The 20,858-nt window shown below is 37.4% G+C and overlaps 2 protein-coding genes across 9 annotated transcripts in view; both read right to left on the reverse strand.

The window, feature by feature from the left end:
* LOC117382197 (probable E3 ubiquitin-protein ligase TRIML1) lies at positions 1–4,190 on the reverse strand. The gene is made up of 6 exons (XM_055227491.1): positions 4,182–4,190; positions 2,410–2,505; positions 1,767–2,000; positions 1,305–1,345; positions 1,083–1,225; positions 1–601 (listed from the first exon to the last, which is right to left on the reverse strand). Exons 1-6 carry the CDS (start codon positions 4,188–4,190, stop codon positions 30–32), a joined length of 1,095 nt encoding a protein of 364 aa, XP_055083466.1. The 3' UTR covers positions 1–29.
* Positions 3,844–20,858, reverse strand: part of LOC117382809 (actin-binding LIM protein 1) — a 71,700-nt gene continuing 54,685 nt past the window's right edge. For 3 of the 8 annotated variants that reach the window (XM_055227318.1, XM_055227317.1, XM_033980042.2), the window contains exons 9-22: positions 19,748–19,825; positions 19,457–19,615; positions 18,899–18,943; positions 18,486–18,521; positions 18,286–18,415; positions 16,545–16,664; positions 14,761–14,868; positions 13,337–13,384; positions 11,907–12,023; positions 10,692–10,777; positions 9,637–9,730; positions 9,449–9,510; positions 8,786–8,846; positions 8,403–8,620 (exon numbers count right to left, since the gene is read on the reverse strand). In XM_055227318.1, coding sequence (XP_055083293.1) covers positions 8,562–8,620; positions 8,786–8,846; positions 9,449–9,510; positions 9,637–9,730; positions 10,692–10,777; positions 11,907–12,023; positions 13,337–13,384; positions 14,761–14,868; positions 16,545–16,664; positions 18,286–18,415; positions 18,486–18,521; positions 18,899–18,943; positions 19,457–19,615; positions 19,748–19,825 — 1,203 coding nt within the window. In that variant the 3' untranslated portion in view covers positions 8,403–8,561. Of the gene's footprint in view, positions 4,789–5,599; positions 5,681–7,282; positions 7,358–8,400; positions 8,621–8,785; positions 8,847–9,448; positions 9,511–9,636; positions 9,731–10,691; positions 10,778–11,906; positions 12,024–13,336; positions 13,385–14,760; positions 14,869–16,544; positions 16,665–18,285; positions 18,416–18,485; positions 18,522–18,898; positions 18,944–19,456; positions 19,616–19,747; positions 19,826–20,858 lie in introns of those variants that run through there. The other 5 variants (XM_055227319.1, XM_055227320.1, XR_008648972.1 and 2 more) reach the window with 5 other exon arrangements.

Genomic DNA, 20,858 nt, shown 5'->3' on the forward strand with positions numbered 1-20,858 from the left:
CCTAAAAACTCATAGTGCCCCTTTAACTCTCATAGGTCACTGGTGGGAGATGGTGCATTACAGATTACTATAGGCTTAGTATTGGTCCCATTGTGGTCGTGCCCAGGACATAGGGCCAAATGTAGACTATCAGTGAACGTCCCAACACAGAAGGAGAAGAGGGGGGTCATCTTACCCACCTCCAAAAACATGACTTGTCCCGCAGGGAAACTGCAGAGTACCCCAATATGACTATAGCGTTTAAGAACAGGCAGCTGATGTGGTATACCCCCATGCCACGCTGTGTACTCTCCATCAAAGTACTCCATACACCAAGACTCCTCCCCCCTCCCCAACCAGCACGCCTCACTGGGACCTTTACGCGGTATGGTGGGGTACGTGACACCCAGTTCCCAGTAAGACTTCCCGCTAACGTCCAGTTCAATGTAATGGCGTCCATAGCTGAAGGCCTGGGTGCTAAGGACATAAAGGGTGGAGTCGAAGCGGGTGGGGTGGTCCGGGATGTCCTGCCAGGTGTCACTGTAGCTCACACTGTCCCCACCAGAAGAGAGGCGGAGTTTGGGATGGGCGGAGTCAGGGTTCAGATGGACCTCAGTGGAGTCTGCTCAATGAAAGGACATTGTAAGACACATTAATGGTTTAAATACTATTAAGAATATTTAGATCAACAAGAAATGCGTGATATATGGAGACAATTTTTTGCTGGTGAGCAATAATTTCTAAAAACTGTCAACTTTTAACCCACCATATTCATTAAAAAAATTAAACTATGGAGCTTCTTTGGTGTTGGGGAGATGTTGTTGCTTTGTTGTGTAATGTTCCATGGTATGGCATTGAACTTATTTTGCATACTCGGCCTGGTGGCGCCACTTGCTTGCCCCAGGAGATACATACATTAAATGCCATACTGTGGAACATTACCAAGCCAAAGCATCTCCATGGAGACAGGTGGCTGACCCTCCACCATAAAAGTTCCATAGTGCATCTTAAGTTGACCGTTTCCATTGAACAGTGGAGTAGAAGTGAGCTGCATTACATGGTTTTAGTTTTTTTACATATGAACCATAAGCCACTGAACCCACAGCTGTGCAGTAGCTTCTTGATAAGAGGCGTCTGTGACTGGATGAGCTGCAGCAGGTTGTGGGTTAGATTCTGGATCTGCTCCGATTTGGCCTGGTCCAGAGTCACATGGCTGGGGTCGGTGAGGGTCAGGGTCTCCAATACTCTGAGGGAATTATCACAGAAAAACACTTTACACAGAGCTATCAGCCAAACGTGTTATCATAATGAGATATACAACATACCTATCCTCTATGTCCTCCAGCTCGGTGTTACTAAAGAAGGACTGAAAGATAAATAAAAATATATGAGAGCTATTGATTTCAGTGTATAGTAATGTGGGAAAGTTCTTTAAAACATGATTTGATTTTTTGCACCAATTTAACATATTGAGCTTTGATAATTCACTCACTCAAAAAGCAATGTGTTTAAAAATATCTTAACTTGTAATTGCTTTGTGATTTAGTTGGGTCATGCGTTCATTATTTAACTATTTTAAGCTTGTACATCTTTTTTTCCCTTCTTTTTAATCAACATGAAATGAGGTTGAAGAGTGAAGAGCGACATTCATCAAATTGCCAACCCTGAATTAGTCTCATGATATGAAATAGAAGTACCTATATTTATTTCATTTGACTGGGTTTCATAAATACCACTCTTTTCCCCAAACTGAAGTACTATATTTGATAATGCATATATTAATTCACCATAGTTTGAGGCTGCAGTTGTATTTGTTCCATTGCGAGCGTGAGTCTGTCCAGCTCCTGTTCTATCTCCTGGATCAGAGAGCAGTTTGTCTCCATGAAGCCGTCCAGAGCAGAGACAGCAGCTCGCTCCTCCATCTCCAAATGAGACAGGGTGGTCCTCAAATCCTCATCCAGAACATCACGCATCTCCTGGTACTTCAGTATGATACTCTCTCTGATGGAGGAAGACTGTTTCTAAGGCATACACAAGTAACACTCCCTTATATTTGAGTGCATACGATTAGTATTTAAAGACACCGTGTAGCTCTTCTGGTGGAGTTTCTGCTACCTGCTGTCTCCAAGTTATGCCTTTGCCCAGAATGTTCTACAGTATGGCATTGAACCATATTTGTCCACATGGAGGCACGCAGGTAAGGCCACTACACCGAGTTACAGGTCAGATCTATGTAAAAGGGCCCCTCCTCCTATAAATGTAAATGTTAAGTTTTGTCAAGCAATAAAAACACTTTCAATTTAATGTTTAATTTAATGTTCCACAACTGTGGAACCTTCTATGCAAAGCAATACGTATTCAATGGAGACAAGCAGGTGACCAGAAAAGTTACACAGTGCCCCTTTAAAATATCTTTATGTCTGGACTTACTGTGATCTCAGACTGGCGAGCAGACAGTTTCCTCAGCCTGTATTTCACTGCTTCCTGTCGCTTTTTGAGGTCTTCTTGCTGCTTCTCCAAAGCTTCCTGTTTGAGTTAAATATTTTTCAAAAGTTTGGCCTTGAAATAAATAAATTTTATTGTGCATCTCAAGTATTCACCCTTAACCACAGTTCTCACACTATATATTCAAAACTTATCTGATTTGTGACTTTGTTAATAGTTGATTTATTGAATGAATGGAGTCTAAAAATACTTAAGAAACATTATCAAGGTGAAACAACTAGGTCAAAGCGTGTTCACTAGTAATATATTTCCAAAGATAGACCCTTTAACCTAAAATCTCACTACTATATAGCCCTTTGCAGTTGTTAAAATCCCAAGTTATAATTTTATTTTTTGAACACTTAAGTTATAAATGGCTACACAAATACACTGTAGTGAATTGTGTGCAAAAAGAGGACATCTGTGTTTGTACAGCGGGTCAATACTCTCTGGTTAAAATCCAGTTCATTTAAAAGCTTCATGGCCTTCTCAGTCTCACCTCAAATGACATCTGTAAACTAACCCAAGTTTATTGTAAAGTACTGAAACACTGAATCAAAACGGGTAAAACTTTCAAATAATTATACTATTTACAGCATTAATAAAGCATGAAGAAAGACTTAAGGAGAATAGATAACAAACAGTGATTCTGCCTTAGTAAATAGCCTAGTACATTAAGGGGAAATAAGATAGTATAAGTTTGTCTGAATCATTCTTAATTAACTATTCGTTCATAAGAATTAAGTCTTTGTTCATGCATTATTAAAGAGCCTATATTACTTTATTTTCTAATCTGTTATAATGTAGTTTTCTAATCAAAAATATACCTGGAGTTTTATTTCATTCACATATGTTTCACACACAAGTCCTACATATTTAGGTTAGAGGTCAGGTTTAGGTTAGAGTTCTTCTCTCAAACTGAAAACACTCCACCTTGTGATGTCATGTGGTAATACAGAAAGTGCTCCACTGTTTTTTTTTTCTTTTATATATTTTTTATCTACATACATTTTCATTACAATTATTTGGATGATTTCAGCCCTGGAATTGCCTACTCTACTGAACAAAAGCTAAAAGGTAACTGTTAACTAGAAAACTAACTTTTGATGACATCACAAGGTGGAACAGAGCATTTTGAGCTTTGGCGATGTAGACAGACTAATAATAAAGGGTTATTCAAACATGTGTGGATGAAGCAAAACACAACTCGGGGTATGTTTTTGAAGAGGTAACAGCATTATAGCATGACTTAAAGCTCACAAGAGTCAACTTTGTGTAATATAGGACCTTTAAGGCTAATTAAAGTGCAGTTATTATTAAGTGTTACCAAATACTGTATAATATCAAATAAATAAGAAAACAGAGACAGGTGGAGGCACGTTGGTTCAGCAGAGGCTTGTGTTGTTCATGGTGGTTTAAAGCTTTATTGGCTTCAATTTCAATACAACAAATGGCAGTGTGGGTTTTTCAATTATAAAACAGTTTAAATACAGTTGATTTGTTTCACGTTGCCGATGGTTACTGCATGTGGTGTTCAAATTTCCAATACATGTAAAGGGAGAGTGTCTGGCTGTGTTAACAATGGGAGCCTGAGACTTTTATTTTGAAAGGTTAAAGAGGAAGTGGTCGGGCAGGAGGAGGCAGGAGATTTCATTCATTTGTTGATCCAGAAAAAACAGTGCATGGGTCAGCACTCAAAATGTTTCCCAAAGACTCACTGAGCCCATTCTTGCAAACTTTGGACTAAAAATGAACTATTTCAGCCCAAGCCAAAAAGGAGGGAAGCGGACGTATGTTGAAGCTATACAAGCATGGACTTTTCAAAATGGCGCCATGATTTTTTTCTAATTACAAAGTTCCACAGGAGCAACATATAATAGAAGAATAAACAGGCAAGAAAAGGACAAAATATGAGCACTCGAAGCAAAGCAAATCAAGCAAATCATAACTTCATCATTCATTCTTTGTCATTTTTGGAAGAGAAGTCCCATTTCCTGTGCAAGTTTTTTTGGACAGCTCATAGTTCAAAAGTTCTTGGGAAGTATCTGGAGAGAAAAGGTGGCATGGCTTCCTCAAATATGTCCAGGAAAAATAAAACAATAAGTAAAAAAAAAAAAAAAAAAAAATCAACCCAAAATTCTATAACATCTAGATTTTGTTTCATTTTTACAGTTGCCGTGTGCTATCCAGGTGAATGTACAGTAAATCATGCTAGAAGAGTTTGGCCTTCTTTTTCATGTCGTTGCGTTTCCACAGAGGAAGCCTGTCAAATTCCTGGATCTCCATACCGAAGATGTCAAAGAACGTTTCTGGAGCTAGGTGGCGCTAGAGACATGAAAACAAAGAAAGGAGAGAAACAAAAAAAGGGGAAGGGTGGGGTAATTGTGGTTAGCGATGAAGCCACAAAATGGGACACAACGAGCACTGGATACTGCTTATTCTTTGGAATAATTGTGTAACTTTTTTACACAGAGCAGAGAATTTCAGTATCGTTGCAGGCAGTAGCTGTCTCTACAAACTATCAAGCAAATCTCAAGCTGCGGTAAAAGAAAATGCAAGGTTTCTTTTACCTGGCTTTGAAAATGTAACATCTGTTTACCGGTTAGCAGAGATATTGCGGGCAGGTAAAATAGTTGTGACCGTAGATTTTTTTTTCCTGATAAACAATAGTAGTAAAGAGAAATGCTACTCAAAAATAAAAATCACTATATAGGTAAATGTAAGTAACAGGAGGTCTAATAAGAAATAGATAGTCGAAGCTTTGTTTTCTCATTTAGATGTTGATTATAAAGGTACACTGTGTAACTTTCCAGGCGGATGGTATGCCACCTGTCTGTCTTCATGGATTTGTTATTGCCTTGCCTAGAATGTTTCATGGTATGGCCTTAAAATATAGTAATAATGCATATATTTATAAGTTATTTTTAGGTGTAGTGAATATAAATGCAGTATAGATAAGTTAAATCCCATACTGTGTAACATTCCAGGCAAAGCAATAACACCTCCATGGAGACAAGCAGATGGTGGATCCCACGAGAAAGGTTACATGGCACACCTTTAAATATCATGTTATCTTTCCCCATACTTAAAGTACTTTTAAACTCAGTTAATCAATAGTAAAGTATAAACTATATACCTCTAGTCTGGTCCTGTCCACATCCCGGGGCAGTTTGGCTCTCCCTCGACTGGTGATCATCAACATCTCATATGGGTACACCTTCACAGGGAGACAGCAGTCAATGTAAAAATGCATTTGAACTCCATTCAGAACTCATCCTTTACTTTTATCTATGACATTGGTTCTCTGTGCTGTGGCAGAGGTCTAGCACAGGAGAGGGTGTTTCAGGAAAATTGGGATAATGCAGGTTAATGCTTATTTTTGTGTAAAACGTGCAGTTGATTTGGGTAAAAGGAAAACAAGAAAAGAATTATGCAACACTTTGTATTTTTAGATACAGACTATAAAAAGAATCATTATGTGGGCCAGCTGAATCCACATGGGAATGGCTGTCCTGGAAATCCAGATGCTGCAAGAATGTGAACCACGGGAGGAATACATCTACATTCATACTTTAAGATATTAGTACTAAATAGAATTATATTTTGAGGTCCCTGTGCTATAACCGTGTTACAACTACTTACCCTTCACCCCCATAAATTACCTTCAATAAAGATTGCAATTAATACTATCAGTTAATGCCATACAAATTTCACTGATTCTACTTCAATTGGCAGTCCTGTATTGCCATTCACAAATAACTCTTACTGCTACAAAAAGGCAGCTAAATAATTATTTGTATAATTAAAAGTAAAGGTATGTTTTAGAAGAAGAAAATCCTCAAGTAAAAATAGTTATCTAGCTAGGTCCCATCTCTTCAATGAAAAAAAATGCCAAAAACTCATGTGAAACCATAATGTAAACTGGTTTATATACTGGGCAGTATATAGTGATATGTGGGAGATGTTTGGACTGGTCACTGTATTGCTCCATACAGTGGGCACTGCTGGAGTCCAAAGCCGAGTGCAGATGAACATGGAGAAGCCAGCATGCTAAAGCGCTAATGAGATACGCCAGCTCCTCAAGCAGCATGCTAACTGACCACAAACATGACTACAATACAGTACTGTGCAAAGATGCTATGTGTAGTTTACAGCATTAGAGCAGGTCAATTTGACCATCCTTCAAAATATTTGCTGTTGAATAATTACTTGTACTTATCTATCTATTCAAAAATGTAAATGACCAGCAAAGACCAGTGAAGTATACATCTACTATTTCCAAAAAAAATTTAAAATGCATTTCTCCTCCTTCACAATAACTTTACTCACTCACAACGTCAAAACAAGTTCATGGATAATGGCAAAAAAACCCTCCTTCTGATTATGATTAATAATATTTGGTACACATAAAGTTACAGTTGAAAGGAGTGATTATTTAATATGGCAACTTTGTGAAGCAAATCTCAAACAAATAATGATAAAGTAAAATATTCTGTGGCTTGGTTGTTTCTTTCAAAAACAGTGAATCTCCTATAGAGTTACATAAGTCCCTGTCCTGAATGTGAAACTGTGACAACATCAAAGTCTTTGGTGCATTATATAGCGCTTTGTTCTCTATATAGAAAAAATAGAAGATCATAATGTAGACTTTTGCACAGTGCTGTATGTTTGCTTCCAAATATAAAATAAGATATATAGTTTGTCGATGTTTGATATTGTGACTTTCCTTTGCATAAATACTTTAGTTATTTACAGTTAGAATAAAGTATTTTGTAACATTTGCGGTTGTCATGAGCACAAAATAGAAAAATATACTTGCTTTTGGCTCCAACATATTAGGCAAAGATACTCCCCTGTCCATCCTTGCAAGTGCTGCACGGCCATCCTTAATGTGCTAAAGGATAAAACATAGACACATGTAACAGAGTGGGAGGGGCAGCAGGGTCATGGCAACACAAATGTTCAATAATGCCACTACTTAGATGGAGCTAAGATATAATATATTCACTCATTTAAAAGAAATGAGAAATTACTGGAAAATATTTAGATTTTCTTAGTCTAAATGTAAATAAATGTTGATAAAGTTAAAGACAGGTGACACAAGAGAACACGACAAGGCCATAGGCACACTGCAATGGGTCAGCTACAGGTGAGCGCTTTAATGCCTCCCATACAATAATACAACAGTGCTCGTCTGTATTATTATTGTATTATTTAGTTATTAAAATCGATACCTGTTTGACCAAATTATGTCAAATATATATGGGGCTGGTGGCTGCTGCTTTGAGATTAGGGAAATGATTATTATTATAATAAAAATACTGGTATATCAAATAGAAAACAGTGAACATATAAAGCATAAGTGTTTAACTTCAGGCTGGTAGTGATAATGGATAACTAATTCCAAATAATAACAATGCATAAGTGAGACATGTTTTCAGTGACAGCATTTTAAATAAAACAGCATTTAGAAAACTAGACTCTTCCACAAATCCTACGAGTATAGCAAGGCCTAACTCCTAACCCTTTCTATGGTTAGTAGCTTTGACCTTACTCTGCTTAAAATGTCTTTGCAACAGTATTTATTGTATTTCTGCTTCCTGCTATAAAAAAGAGAACTTTTGATTCAAAAGATATAATATTTTGTATTGAATTGTGACTTGCAACCGTGCTAATTGTTCATAAGTCCTTGGATAAACCCTTATATAACTCTATAATGTATGCATAACTCCTAATGGGATTAACAGCAAAACGGTTAAAATTAGTCAACTGGAATGTAATATTAGCAGATGTGGTTAATTCTTCAAACTTGTCAAACTTTTACCTTTTTTTGTAATATATTTAAATACCAATTTGTTCATAACCTCCAGTGAACTTCAAACAGTAAACAAAATTATATAGGCCTAAAGAGCATTGAGTTGAAACCTGTATGTTTGTATGGGAGGCATTAAAAACACTGAAGCTGACATGAGTCCAACAGTGATGCAAGCGTGAGGCAGGAGTGGGCGAAGAGCATTCAGGACACTGTGTCTTTGGCAACCCACGAGCAGCAAGCAAACACAGGCCGTAAATACAAGATGGGGGTCTATGGAGCAAGTCTATGGACCAAACAGGAAAGGGCCATGCCATGTGGAGCAGCAGACACATACCTGAAACTCTGCAACAAAATGGGACAGAGAATGACACTCACAGTTAATGATTTGGTTGTAATTTCCCCCACGAAAATATTATGTATGCTTTTTTTTTTTTTTTTTTTTTTTTTTTAATCTGGCAGCTATAGTGAAGCTATTTGAGTTAGTGTGTTTGTGAAAGCAGGTCTCACCTCGTCCTCCTCCACACATGTCACTGTAGCTGTTATACTGAGTGAAATCTGTTGACTGGGGCTGCAGAAAAACAGAAAAACACCACTGATGTTAACGTAAAACATTTATTTTTGAGCTCGATTTAACATTTTGTAAAGGGGTATGAGATGAGGAAATGGAAAACTATGTCCTGTCACTTGTAAATCACTTTCGGTCTCATAAATTATAAACAGTGCTGTTCAAATAAATGCATTTTATTAGTGTGGAAATATCTGGGTAAAGGGTAAATGGGTAAATATTTGAAGTTTTTAAAATTCCTATATTTTGAACACATCCTTAAAGGTATGAGGAAGAACCCATTTTCAAACTAAAGCGACTGCCAGATTACTCAGACTTTCGTGAATTAAGCAAAACACAATTCCTGCTGTGTTTATGATGAGAAATCGTATCCATTGGTTTCAGAATGAAGAAAAATTTGCACAGATGTCATAGCAACTAACAATCCAAAGCAAAATAGTACCTCTTCTGAACAGTGAAAAGTACTCAATATGGCACCTATAAACAAGAAACTGAATAACATGGTAAAAACATAGACCCTGTAGAATTCTTCAGATGAATACTGGATTACTTTCTGTGAACGAGCACTGACACTGTATGAAAGCGTATTTATGTGTAATCTTTACCCGATGCAAGCCATTTCTCCCATATCCAGGCAGCGAATTTGTTTTCGTTGGAGATGTGGGCTCTACAAAACAATAGAAACACACGCACACTTAATATATAAATCATAAAGCCTCATTCCTGCACATGCTTAACAAAACCATGAGTTATTGCCCTGTGTGTTGTACATTGCTGAGTGTGGAGACAGCACCTGCGTCACAGCGCTGAGCAGACTGACTCCGTGCTCTGATTTGCTCCTTCTCCATCTCCTCCTTCAGGATCAACTTCCCCAAACCTGACTGGATCTAACACAGACGGTAACAGTAAAGATTAGACTCATACAGATTCTGTCAGTCTTTGGACGTAAGCTTACTTTGGCGATTTGGCTTAAGAGGACAGATTAGGTTGCTACCATTGCTAAAAGATACAGGATAATACAACCACTTGCCTTTGACATGTCTCCATATTCTTTCACAATACACAGTTGAAACTAGGCCTGTCCCGCTACATACAATATCAATGTCCATACATGACAGATGGAACTATACTTTTCGGGGGTCAATATTTATCGTGGTACTTTTTCTTTGTACTAGTGGAAAAAATTTGGTTATTTTTAGGTACTGCGATGATTTGAGCTGTAGTGTTAAATTATGAACTTCTATGACTCATTATGAATAAAAACTACTTAACTGCTGCATTTTGTTATTTTTTCTGCTTTATGGTTTGGTTTCAATATTATCGTTTATTGTCTAGATTTACTTCAGGAATATAAACATTTCAGCACTTCAAAATCTGTTACTGTGACAGGCCAAAACATGTTACTTCCTGGTTACACAATAATGGTTTCATACATATTTTAGCTATCACGCCTGCATATTCCTTTCCTTTTTCAACTGTTAATTATTGATGGTAACACAGGGGAAATACACCATTAAACGTGCATTATGTAACTTTCTGTTGGAGGTTCAGTCTGCTGTTACAGATCAGATTTCTGGAGATGCAAAGCGAGAAAGGGATAACATGTTTATAGGGGTGTACCTGCCGGAGATGTTACGCGGTGCAACTTTAACAACATATACAAAATGGATATAGGACTAATTTGTTCCCTTTTTCTGAAAATATCAAATAGGTATTTAACTGTCATGTAAAAATGTGAAGGCACGAATGGCAGTATTAGTACGAGTTGATCTAAACACTCTTCATGACAAATAATGAACCAGGGCTTAATTTACTCTAAGCTCTATCTCCTCTTTATTATAGACTGACCTTATTAAGATGTTCTTCTTGCAGTTGTTTTCTTTTCAAGGCCTCTTCCTCGTCCTCTTCTCTAGATCTCCTCCTGCCCTCTGGACCTGCAGGACATAAACAGCCATCAACCAACTCAAACTTACAGACCATAGCCATTTAAGCACTAACATTTCTTACATATACATCTATACAGGCGGGTTAGTTTTTTTCTTTGGTGCAATGACAAGTAAACACAGTAAATGGTAAAATGATGTGTAAAAGGACACACAAATGTAAGACAGAGTTGACTAGACAGACAAACAATAATTAGGATTTCATTATAAAAACATAGATATTTTTGGACAACACAATGTAAGACAGACAGACAAAGTTTGAAGTCAGTCTCAGTTATCTCTGTCCATGTCATTTGTGGCACTGTGGTAGATTCAGTGCTCCCAGAATGCTGATCAATACTACATCTAGTATTAAAAATAGCATAGCAGCAACACAATAGAATAATAAAAGATACATTGAGCCAAGGCATCATTGCAAAAGCTTGAATAAATGACTGAAAAAATAAATAGCGATTGCAAAGCACTGGTAGCAGCCACAAAAAGAGAAAATTGTTTAGAAGTGCAACATGGACAATTTAGCCCGCCACTACTACTACTAACAACTAACAAATCCTCTCTAGACTGGGTGTTCTTAAGCCATTCTGTGGTATCAAAATACAATAATACCTAAGACTACTGCTGTTCCTCTGTACAAGGCCAAACCATCTGAATAACAATAATACATTTTCATGCCCTCATCTCCGTTAAAGATACGCTATGCAACTTTTCTGTTCAAGGGGCCACTAGGAACATAGTGCATTTAAAAAAAATATATATACTGCATTTTCTAAAGTTTAAACCAAAAACCAGAAAAATAAACTTAGGCTCTTGAACGTACTACAACATAAATATCCATTTGAACAATAAAATCTCCATTAAATATTATAAACCTATAGAATGTTGGGGAACACTTAATAATAACTACACCTTAATTAGCCTTAATATAGCCTGAAAAAGACTTTCATAGTTCATAATCAATAATGAATTGTGATGTAATTGTAAACCCAGAGAAAGCAGCATAAATAAGCACAGAAAGCGGCATGGAGCATTTAGGAGCCAATGATAAAAAAGATGGTAAAAGATAATTATTGCAGGACATTGGAGGCATAGCAGAGCAGGCACAGTCCGGAGCCTACTGTACCTAAAGCAGCCAGGGAGCAGGGCCTGCGCTCGGCCTCGCTGTGGTCCGGGGAGGGGGCGTGAGCCGCGGGGAACGTGGCCGAACGAATGATGTCATCCGCCGACTTGCTTTGGCGAGCTACGGCAGCAGTAACTACAGGTCGGTTTCACTGGCAACTGAGCTGATATGGACTTTTAATCAGAGGTGGGTAGAGGAGCTAAAGATGTACTCAAATAAGAGTACTTCAGTACAGGGTAGAAAGTATGCAGAAATAAAAAGAATGGCCCAATAATTAGTAATTACTTAGCAAATTCTGATTTTCTAAATCAATGATTGATAAAAAATAAAAGAAATAAAAATGTATATTTATCAACATAAGGTAAATAGAAATTTCAGTAAAAGTAGGTCTATATATAAATATTTATGTGATTTAACTAATCACAAGTAATGACTACCCACCTCTGGCCATAACCTCAAAGTGCAGGTACAGATACTGGCTTAAATCAGATCTTATCTGCATGAAGCAAAGTTTTTCCCACAAGTGAATGATTCTAAAGTTATGTTTTATAGTGATGTGCAGAGGATCAGCGTCAATGCGGATTTTGGGATTTTCCTCATCTGTGACTCACCACCGTCTTACATAAGGAAGATTACACTTTTCCCACACTAACCCACACTGCAGGAATCTGTATAATAAGATGTGTGTATATATATATATATATATATATATATATATATATATATATATATATATATATATATATATATATATATATATATATATATATATATATATATATATATACATTTATATATAAAGTATTAAAGCAGTGAGGTGGCCTCTGCTTTACTAAACATCTACCTAAATGTAAGAAGCAATGTTTCGCAAACTAAGACAAGGGTCCAATTAGGGCTACTTGTGATTCAATTTCACTTAAGTTCAGAAATTTTGCTAGCAGGTTAGCTATGTCCATTTATGTATACAGTCACACCTGTCCTGGTTTTAAGCACAGTTTACTCTATTCCTGTTTTAACTTGATCGTGACCTTGTTATCTCAACTGTCTAGCAGGTCATACTGTTGGTCAAACATCAACACTGGGACTAAACTAGGACTAAATCATAAATTAAACTAGACCGGAACTGGACCGGGATTTATTAGTCAGTGTTTGATCTGAGCTTTTTAACTTGTTGAAAGTTTTCTACATACATCTCTTATGCCACTGGACACTGAGGAACATGTTAATAAATAAATTACTAGTTTGTATGGACAATATTCAAAAGTGTGGGGAGCTGCAGGTGAGACAGAAGAGCATTGGAGACAGACTTCAAACATCACATTGACATTTGACGCGATGGACACACAACCGCAATACAAGATAAAGTTATGTGTATAAAGTTAAAAACACAAATAATGCTACTAAACACTAATAATGAAAAGACAAAGCTATACCATGTTGTTTGTAGATTGGAGGTTTTCTGTAGATGTTGCTTCCTTGATCTGAAAACACCAAATTCAGATTATGTTTAGCGGACAGTATATAGTGAGAAAGAGAAATAACAAACAACAAACAAAGACAGTGGGCTATTGTGTGTGAGTTGGGTTGCATTGTACAGTGCAGTAAACATGTATGTGTCTGACATTACCCTAAACATTCATAGATGAAACAGAACTGATTTACCAGGTGTATTGGAGAACACATATACATATAAGGGCTCTGAAAATGGAAAATTCATCTGACAAACAAATGACTGGAATGCGTACAGTACCACAGAAAACATTAACTACAGTTAAATTACTTATACCCTGGCTGAATGTTCTGTTTAAGCGTTTTTGTTTTTTTTTGTTAAAGGTGCACAATGTCACTTTTTTGATGGAGGGTCAGTTGCTGGTCTCAATGGAAATGCTGCTGCTTTGCCTGGAATATTCCACAGTAGTAAAGTAGAATTTTTAGGTATCTACATTTTACAGTGGATATTTTTTACTTTTACTTCACTACATTTGAGAGCAGGTATCTTTCTACTCCACTACATTTTTGAACTGGACTGAAAGAAAAAAGTACTTTTCATATAATTTAAGGGATTATTTTTACCATGTTCGTGGTAACATCCTGACTAAAGTTTTTGAGTTCAAGCTTCAGCTTTGAGGCAACAAAAATATATAAAATTCATTAGAAAATATAAGACATTGATTTGTATTGTTACTGTTGACCAAAAAATGCATATTTTTTAATCAATATCACTGCATTTAACACTATAAACACTACAGTGAAATACTTTTTTAAACAGGCACTTAAACACTTTTACTTAAGTAGATTTTTTCATGTGATACTTTTACTTTTTGCCTCTGTATCTGTACTTCATCCACCACTGAGTATGGCATTAAACCTTTGTGTCTCAGTGAAGACACCACAGGGTCAAGTAGGTTTAAGTTTATCAAAATTAAAATGCCTGCAATTGAATAAATGCAAGAAAAAAAGTTTAATGCCATAGTGTGGAAAATTCCAGGCAAAACAAGAACATTTCCATGGAGACAAGCAGGTGAACAGAAGAGTTCCATCTACACTTTTCATTTTTGTGACCATTCTTATTATTTACTTAATGTTGCACATCCCTGACAATATTTTCACACAGATTTTAAGTATCATGTTACATTCTTATTACTCTCATCTCTAGTATCCTCTACAAAAATACAAATAAAATGTTATATTAAACAAAAAATATATTATAAAAGTCCCATAAAAAAAACATACTCATACTTTTTTTTGTTTAAGCAAGGGTATAAATAATGTTAAGCTCATCAGACAGGCAGACAGACAGGAGCAGTGACAGGATGTGCTCCACTCCAAACACAAGCACAGATAGATAAGTAAATACCTGGCAGGTGAAAGTGTTTGGGGGTCAGAGACAGAGGCGGGGTGCCCGGCCGGCTGTCGGGCCTGAGAGGGAGGGGGGAGCTGCGGCCGCTTGGGGGGTCAGTGGTGCCTCCGTGAGAAGAACCAGAACAACAACATAAGCACCAGTGTTATCAGGACAGTAGGGGGCAGAAGAGGAGAGCGGAGGGGCATACAGGGACCACTTCGGATGGGAGAAGGCTATGCTTTAGAATGGAGTTAATGATGTTACATGTTTAAAGCAGTTAGTAAGCAGATTGAAAGCGCTAAAGACAGAGGTGGAAAACTAATTCAAAAACTGTTACCTTATATGAGTCAAGATATTATTAAATGACTTACTAATTCAAACGTTGGTGTAGTTTTATATTTTGAGCAAGAACACAATCACTATTACTATAACTATTAATCAGCCATAGCCAACCACTGTTGCCTCTATCAGGTTTACTACTTTTTCCCCCCCATAGAATATTGTAAACGCAGCCCACTTTCTGCATAATAAAGCATTTTATATTTTCCAAAATAAGAGCTGTAAGATTCACTGAGCTTTGGTGGTCCGCCTCAGTTTTATGTCGCCATTCAGAGAAACCTGTTTCAAACCCATGCACGGGCCCAAAAATCCATGCATACACATTTTAACTCTGTGCTAAAGGATTAGTGAGTGCTAGGAAATAGATTTAAATACTTTCTATCATTTTTAGTGGTTATTTGCTAAGTTTTATTGGGAACTTTGCAAATAACCATTTTTGAGTAAAAGTAGTGCTTCTCCACCTCTGTCAGTGAATATGGTTTATGAAGTTTTAGCAAACCTCTATATTATCATTCACAGTTCAATTGCAGTTCACTTTTTAAATATTAATGCCTATTTTCATGCCACAGCAAGCTCTAAACTGCACTACTTCAAATCTCATTCACACAGTCAGTGAGTTTGGAGAGGGACTGGCACCAAAACAACTCATCTGTCACCCACTTTAGGAGCAGTGGATTTGAATTAGAATGTTTTTCAGGTTCATGCAAAACAAACGTTGCAGCCGAGTTCTAGTGATTCTGTAAGTTTAAAAGTCAAAATCATGCTTGTTAGAGTGAGGTCATATCACACACTGCTGGGATGTGGGTTTTTTTTGGGAATGACGATGGATCTGAGATGAGAAACAGGACGGTGGATGATGGTGGTCTCTGACAGAATGAATGGACCATGGGATGACTTGGCATAAACTTATACAAGTCTTCCAGTTTGATGTATATGTTAGCTGAGCAATTATAGCTATAAAGTTTTAGAGCTAATGTAGTTGACACCACAGAATTTGTTTGAGCACCCCTTTTGCAGCTATATTGCTTTTTAAACTGCATGTAGACAACAGTGGTGTAGTGGTTCTATATTTATTAATCATGTATTCATGGCAAGCTAATGAATTTCCATCTGAGAATAAAGAAGTATTTTTAAGAATTACAATAATATGTACATTTTATGTCATTAAAATCTCTGAAAAAGTGGTGGCAAAAAAGTTGCCATTAGACAGCTACGTGGATAGTAAAATAATAGACAAACAAATACAATATATACTGGACACTCAGACTAGCCAGACAGGCCACAAAGCCTATGCCTCAGCCAGTTAATTTAGCTAGTTAATTTAGTTTCACAGCTTTAATTTCCCTGGTCTATCCTTTGGTCCATTCATTTCTTCTGCCCATGATACGATCGAGCTGACAATGGAGATGGACATGACTTGCCAGTAGGGGGCGGCACACGGCAGTGGCCAGGGCCCTTACCTGTGCTATGGGGCAGGAAGTGGTGTCTGAAAGGGGAGGTGGGGCGGGAGTCACTATTTTTGGAGCCCATACTGTTACTGCACAGAGAGGAGCACAGCTTCTGCATCCCTGTCAGAGCCTCTGAGGCAGGACAGGTGCATGGGACAGGTGCATGGGACAGGTGCACGGGACAGGTGCACGGGACAGGCGCACGGGACAGGCGCAATGTCCCCCCGGCAGCAGGAAGGAGGGAGGGGGTGAGGAGTGAGAGAGTGAAGAGAGGAATAGAAGGTTGCACAGAAAATAAAAGCAATTCAAAAAATTATAAATAGAGGTATTTTTAAATCAAACGTGCTCAGTAAAAACTACTCTGCAAAAAAGGAATATCTAATTTCATAGTAATCAGAAATCTTGGTTTGAGTTGTTTTGACTTGCAGTTTAGATCCCCCCCCCCCCCCCCATTTTTTATTGTAAATGACTAAAAACTTCTCAAATCAAGATGAAGTACTTGCTCAAATTTGAATTAAGTTGAATCCTTTTTTGCAGTGTCTCCATAGGGCGTGTACAAATATTGACTTTCAAGTTTTATATTGAGTCAGGAAAGAAGTCCTTCACTGATACAAATTAAAAGTCAATTTTGGTGATGCTCCCTGTGGTGAGATAGATTAGCTTGTCAATGGGAGCTTCAACGTGAATGCCAAAAGTGTAACCCACAGTTTTAGCAGCTGTAATAATGTATGCAGCAACTTTCTGTAGGGCTTATTTTAATCACTTGTATATATTGTGTATGTCTATTTGATTTATAAATCTTGTGACACTGAATACAAAGGCATTTCTGTCACCTTATATATTTACACATTTAGAGCAATAAGTGTTGAATCTTGAATAACAGGGACTTATCCTATAATAGGTTACAATAGGTTTTTCTGGTGTAGGGTCCACAACCAGCTTGTCTCTATGGAGATGCATTTTTTTGACCTGATAAGTTACACAGTATGGCAAACTCTCCATGGAGACAGTGACAGTGACACAACCAGGTGATCCTGTGACAGTAGTATATGTGTTTAGTATACATGTTTTTATGTATTTTTGGATAATACAAATGACATAATGAAATAAATGCCAAATAGACAAGCTTAATGTAATACTGTGGAACATTCCAAAGCAATAACACCTGCAGAGCCAAGCAAACACCCTACACCAGAAAAGTTACATAATGCAGCCAGCCTTGCCTGGGATCGAGAATACACACTACTTCAATACTTTACAAAGTTGTGGGCCTGGTCACTGGTGAATGTCCCCTTTTTCAAATGGGTGTGATTGATAGGTGGATTAGCCAATCAGGGACATCTGATCTGAGGTCTGTATCACAGGGGGGCTGAAAAACAGTGTGGATTTTTACAGAATCGATGGATGTCACATAAATTACATTGTATTTGTAAATCATAGGTGACCAATGAGCTCCTTTGTTTCTCATGTGTTAAAAAACCCCAAAACAAATCTGATTGGATTGGTCACGTTTGGCTGGGCTTGAGATGCAAGGAGGTTGTGGGAACCAGACCCACATCAATCTGTTCACAAAATAAAGAGAGATATCATGCCAGGCAACCATTACATAAATCATTGAATTTAGGGATGAACAATGAGTACCTGTTATTCAAGACTCAATATTCAACATAAATGTGAAATAAAATATATAGGGTGACTGAAACGTCCATGTGTGAAATTTTAATCTGAGCCAGAGTGTTTGTGTATGACTCACCGGGCCGATGGAAGTGCTGTGGAGACCGGGACAGTGTAGGGATGTAGTTGTGTCGGTTATAAACAGGAGAGCCAATGGAGCCCTGACTGGTTGACCGCAGCAAAATACGTTCCCGACGGTCATAGGAGCCCTGGGAATAACAAATATAATATGTGTTTTCTCTCTTAGATTAATAAAACCAGAAAATTCTTAGTAGTGACCTCATAAGATGGAGTAGGCGACATGTTTCTTGAGGACTAGGGAAGTAAAAAAAAAACAACAATTAAAAGATTACATGGTTCACTATGTAATATTTTTGGTCTAGAGTCCATTACCTGCTTGTCTCTGTGGAAATGTTATTGTCTAGAATGTTATACTATCTGCATTGAAGTGACGCCACAAGGGCAAGTTACAGACATGATTTGTGGAGAGGCGAGCGCACTCACAGTAAGAACGTGAATGTAAGAGATACCTAATTTTGGAACAATTAAAAACACTTCATTTTAAAACCATGATCTAGAACATTTCAAGTAAATCTCCAGTGAGACAAGCAAGTGGTGTACTTTTGACCAGAAAATGTACCGGTACATAGTGCATAGTTTAAAAGCTTAATCGATGCAAAAACAAAAGGTACCTTGTCATCAGGCAGTGGTGAACGTTCTCTCCTGGCAGTGTGGAGCTATGGCAGAACCAGAAAATCAGTCAGTTCAAAGCACAGTACTTCATAACCACAGCGGTACCACTAGGGCGGAACAATATTGATAACATTTTAATCACAATATTAAAGAGATAACTTGCGAAAACGATGTAAATTACAATAAAATAATGGCTTAAATACGCGTACTCACTTGTTTTGGGCAAATTTAAAGCTATAAGTTCTGCTCTCACTCCTTATGTCTCACTTCTTTCATTATTAGATATTTTAGCTTCTGCAAGAGTCACCACAGTTCATGTTTAAGTCGCTCTTTAGCAGTAGAAATGAACCAAAAATCGTGTCTGCTCCCCTCGCACGCACAATTTTATCACAACTTTCCAACTTTTCAAATCATCCTCATATATATCACAACATATCACCAGCGGTATGATATGGTCCAGCCCTAGGTACCACAGTTTGAGAAGCACAGTTAAATCCACTCTTATTGTTGTTAAGACAGTGTACATGCAGACAGAGGAGCATGCAGTCGGCAGTTACCTCTCCCACACTCTCTCTCCTCTCGTCTTGCTCGTCCAAAGAGGTGGTGTACATGGGTTCATAGGTTATAAGGTCGGGACGCTCAATGTCATAAATGGCTTTGACTTTGGGAATGGCAGCTAGGTCTCTGTAATCAAGGATCTCATTGTCTACTTTTGCCTAGGGAGACAGACAGAGACAGAGGAGCACTCACAAAACCAGTACAAGGGAGTTTCCACCGCACACATGAATACTAACGGATAAGATGCAGTTACCTATGAATCATAACCGTATAATGTGGAAATAACTCACATAGATGGTGTGACCCGGTGAGCCAGGTATGCTTGAACCAGGTCGGGAACAAATACTTTCGGACGACGACCGCGTAGGCTGTAAAATAAAGAAGAATGTAGTTATTTCAAAAGTAATGATTCATTGTTTTTGTACTTTTAGTTTGAACTTTTTTGATTAATAAAATAAATCAAAAATGTACCAACTAAGTCATATATCGAGATCAGTACAACCGTAATCCTAATCTGACCCAAAACAATTTCTTTAATCTAAATATTAAATTTGGATAACAAGATGATAGTGTGACTGTACAATGACTTTCTCTCTTTCTTGTAAAGGTGCACTATTTAACTATTGTCAGGGTCTGGCACCTGCTTGACGCTGTTTTTACTGATAAAAAATTACCCTGAAAATATGCATTCTTACTGTATGTGGGACCACCTCTCCTTGATAAGTTTAATGTCATATTGTGTAACATTTAAAGCAAATAAATAACATCTCAATGGAGAGAAGCAGGTGGCAGACCATCCATGAAAAATGTTACATAGTGAATCTTTAAAGCGTAGATAATACAGCATTACGATTTCTATGAGCTATATTGTTCCTGATAAAAAGTTATAAGAATTTTTTGGGGCTATAAAAGTAAGAGGAGAAATTTAAATGTAAATAGCAACCAGGCAATACCAGACATTACAAAAAATCGGCATTGCATAACTTACTTACCAGTGGGGGGAGAAAAAAAACTTTGCTGTAATGATCACATTTTCAGGTTCTGATATCATGCAGTTTTAGTTTTAATTTCACCCTAACCTTCTTAGACACAGTAAATGAAAGGCAGTACAACTTCATATTTGAACCATAATACGTTGACAGACTGACATGTAATTTTATGATTAAGTCATTCATTTAAAATTGCACTAAATGAATGAGAGTTTCCTGGAGATTTTTATGGCTTTTTATGAGAAATGAACTGTTTAGATGGCAGCAGCAACGATCCTGAAGACAGCAAATGAATATCAACTCAATGGGAAATTTCTATAGACAAATTAGTCATTTGCGAGTGTGTGCTTTACCAAATTCACCCCATGCGTCAGATATGAGCGTTCAAAGACAACATTGAATGGCTCCAATG

Source organism: Periophthalmus magnuspinnatus, chromosome 15 (assembly GCF_009829125.3).
Source record: "Periophthalmus magnuspinnatus isolate fPerMag1 chromosome 15, fPerMag1.2.pri, whole genome shotgun sequence".
Taxonomy (NCBI): domain Eukaryota; kingdom Metazoa; phylum Chordata; class Actinopteri; order Gobiiformes; family Gobiidae; genus Periophthalmus; species Periophthalmus magnuspinnatus.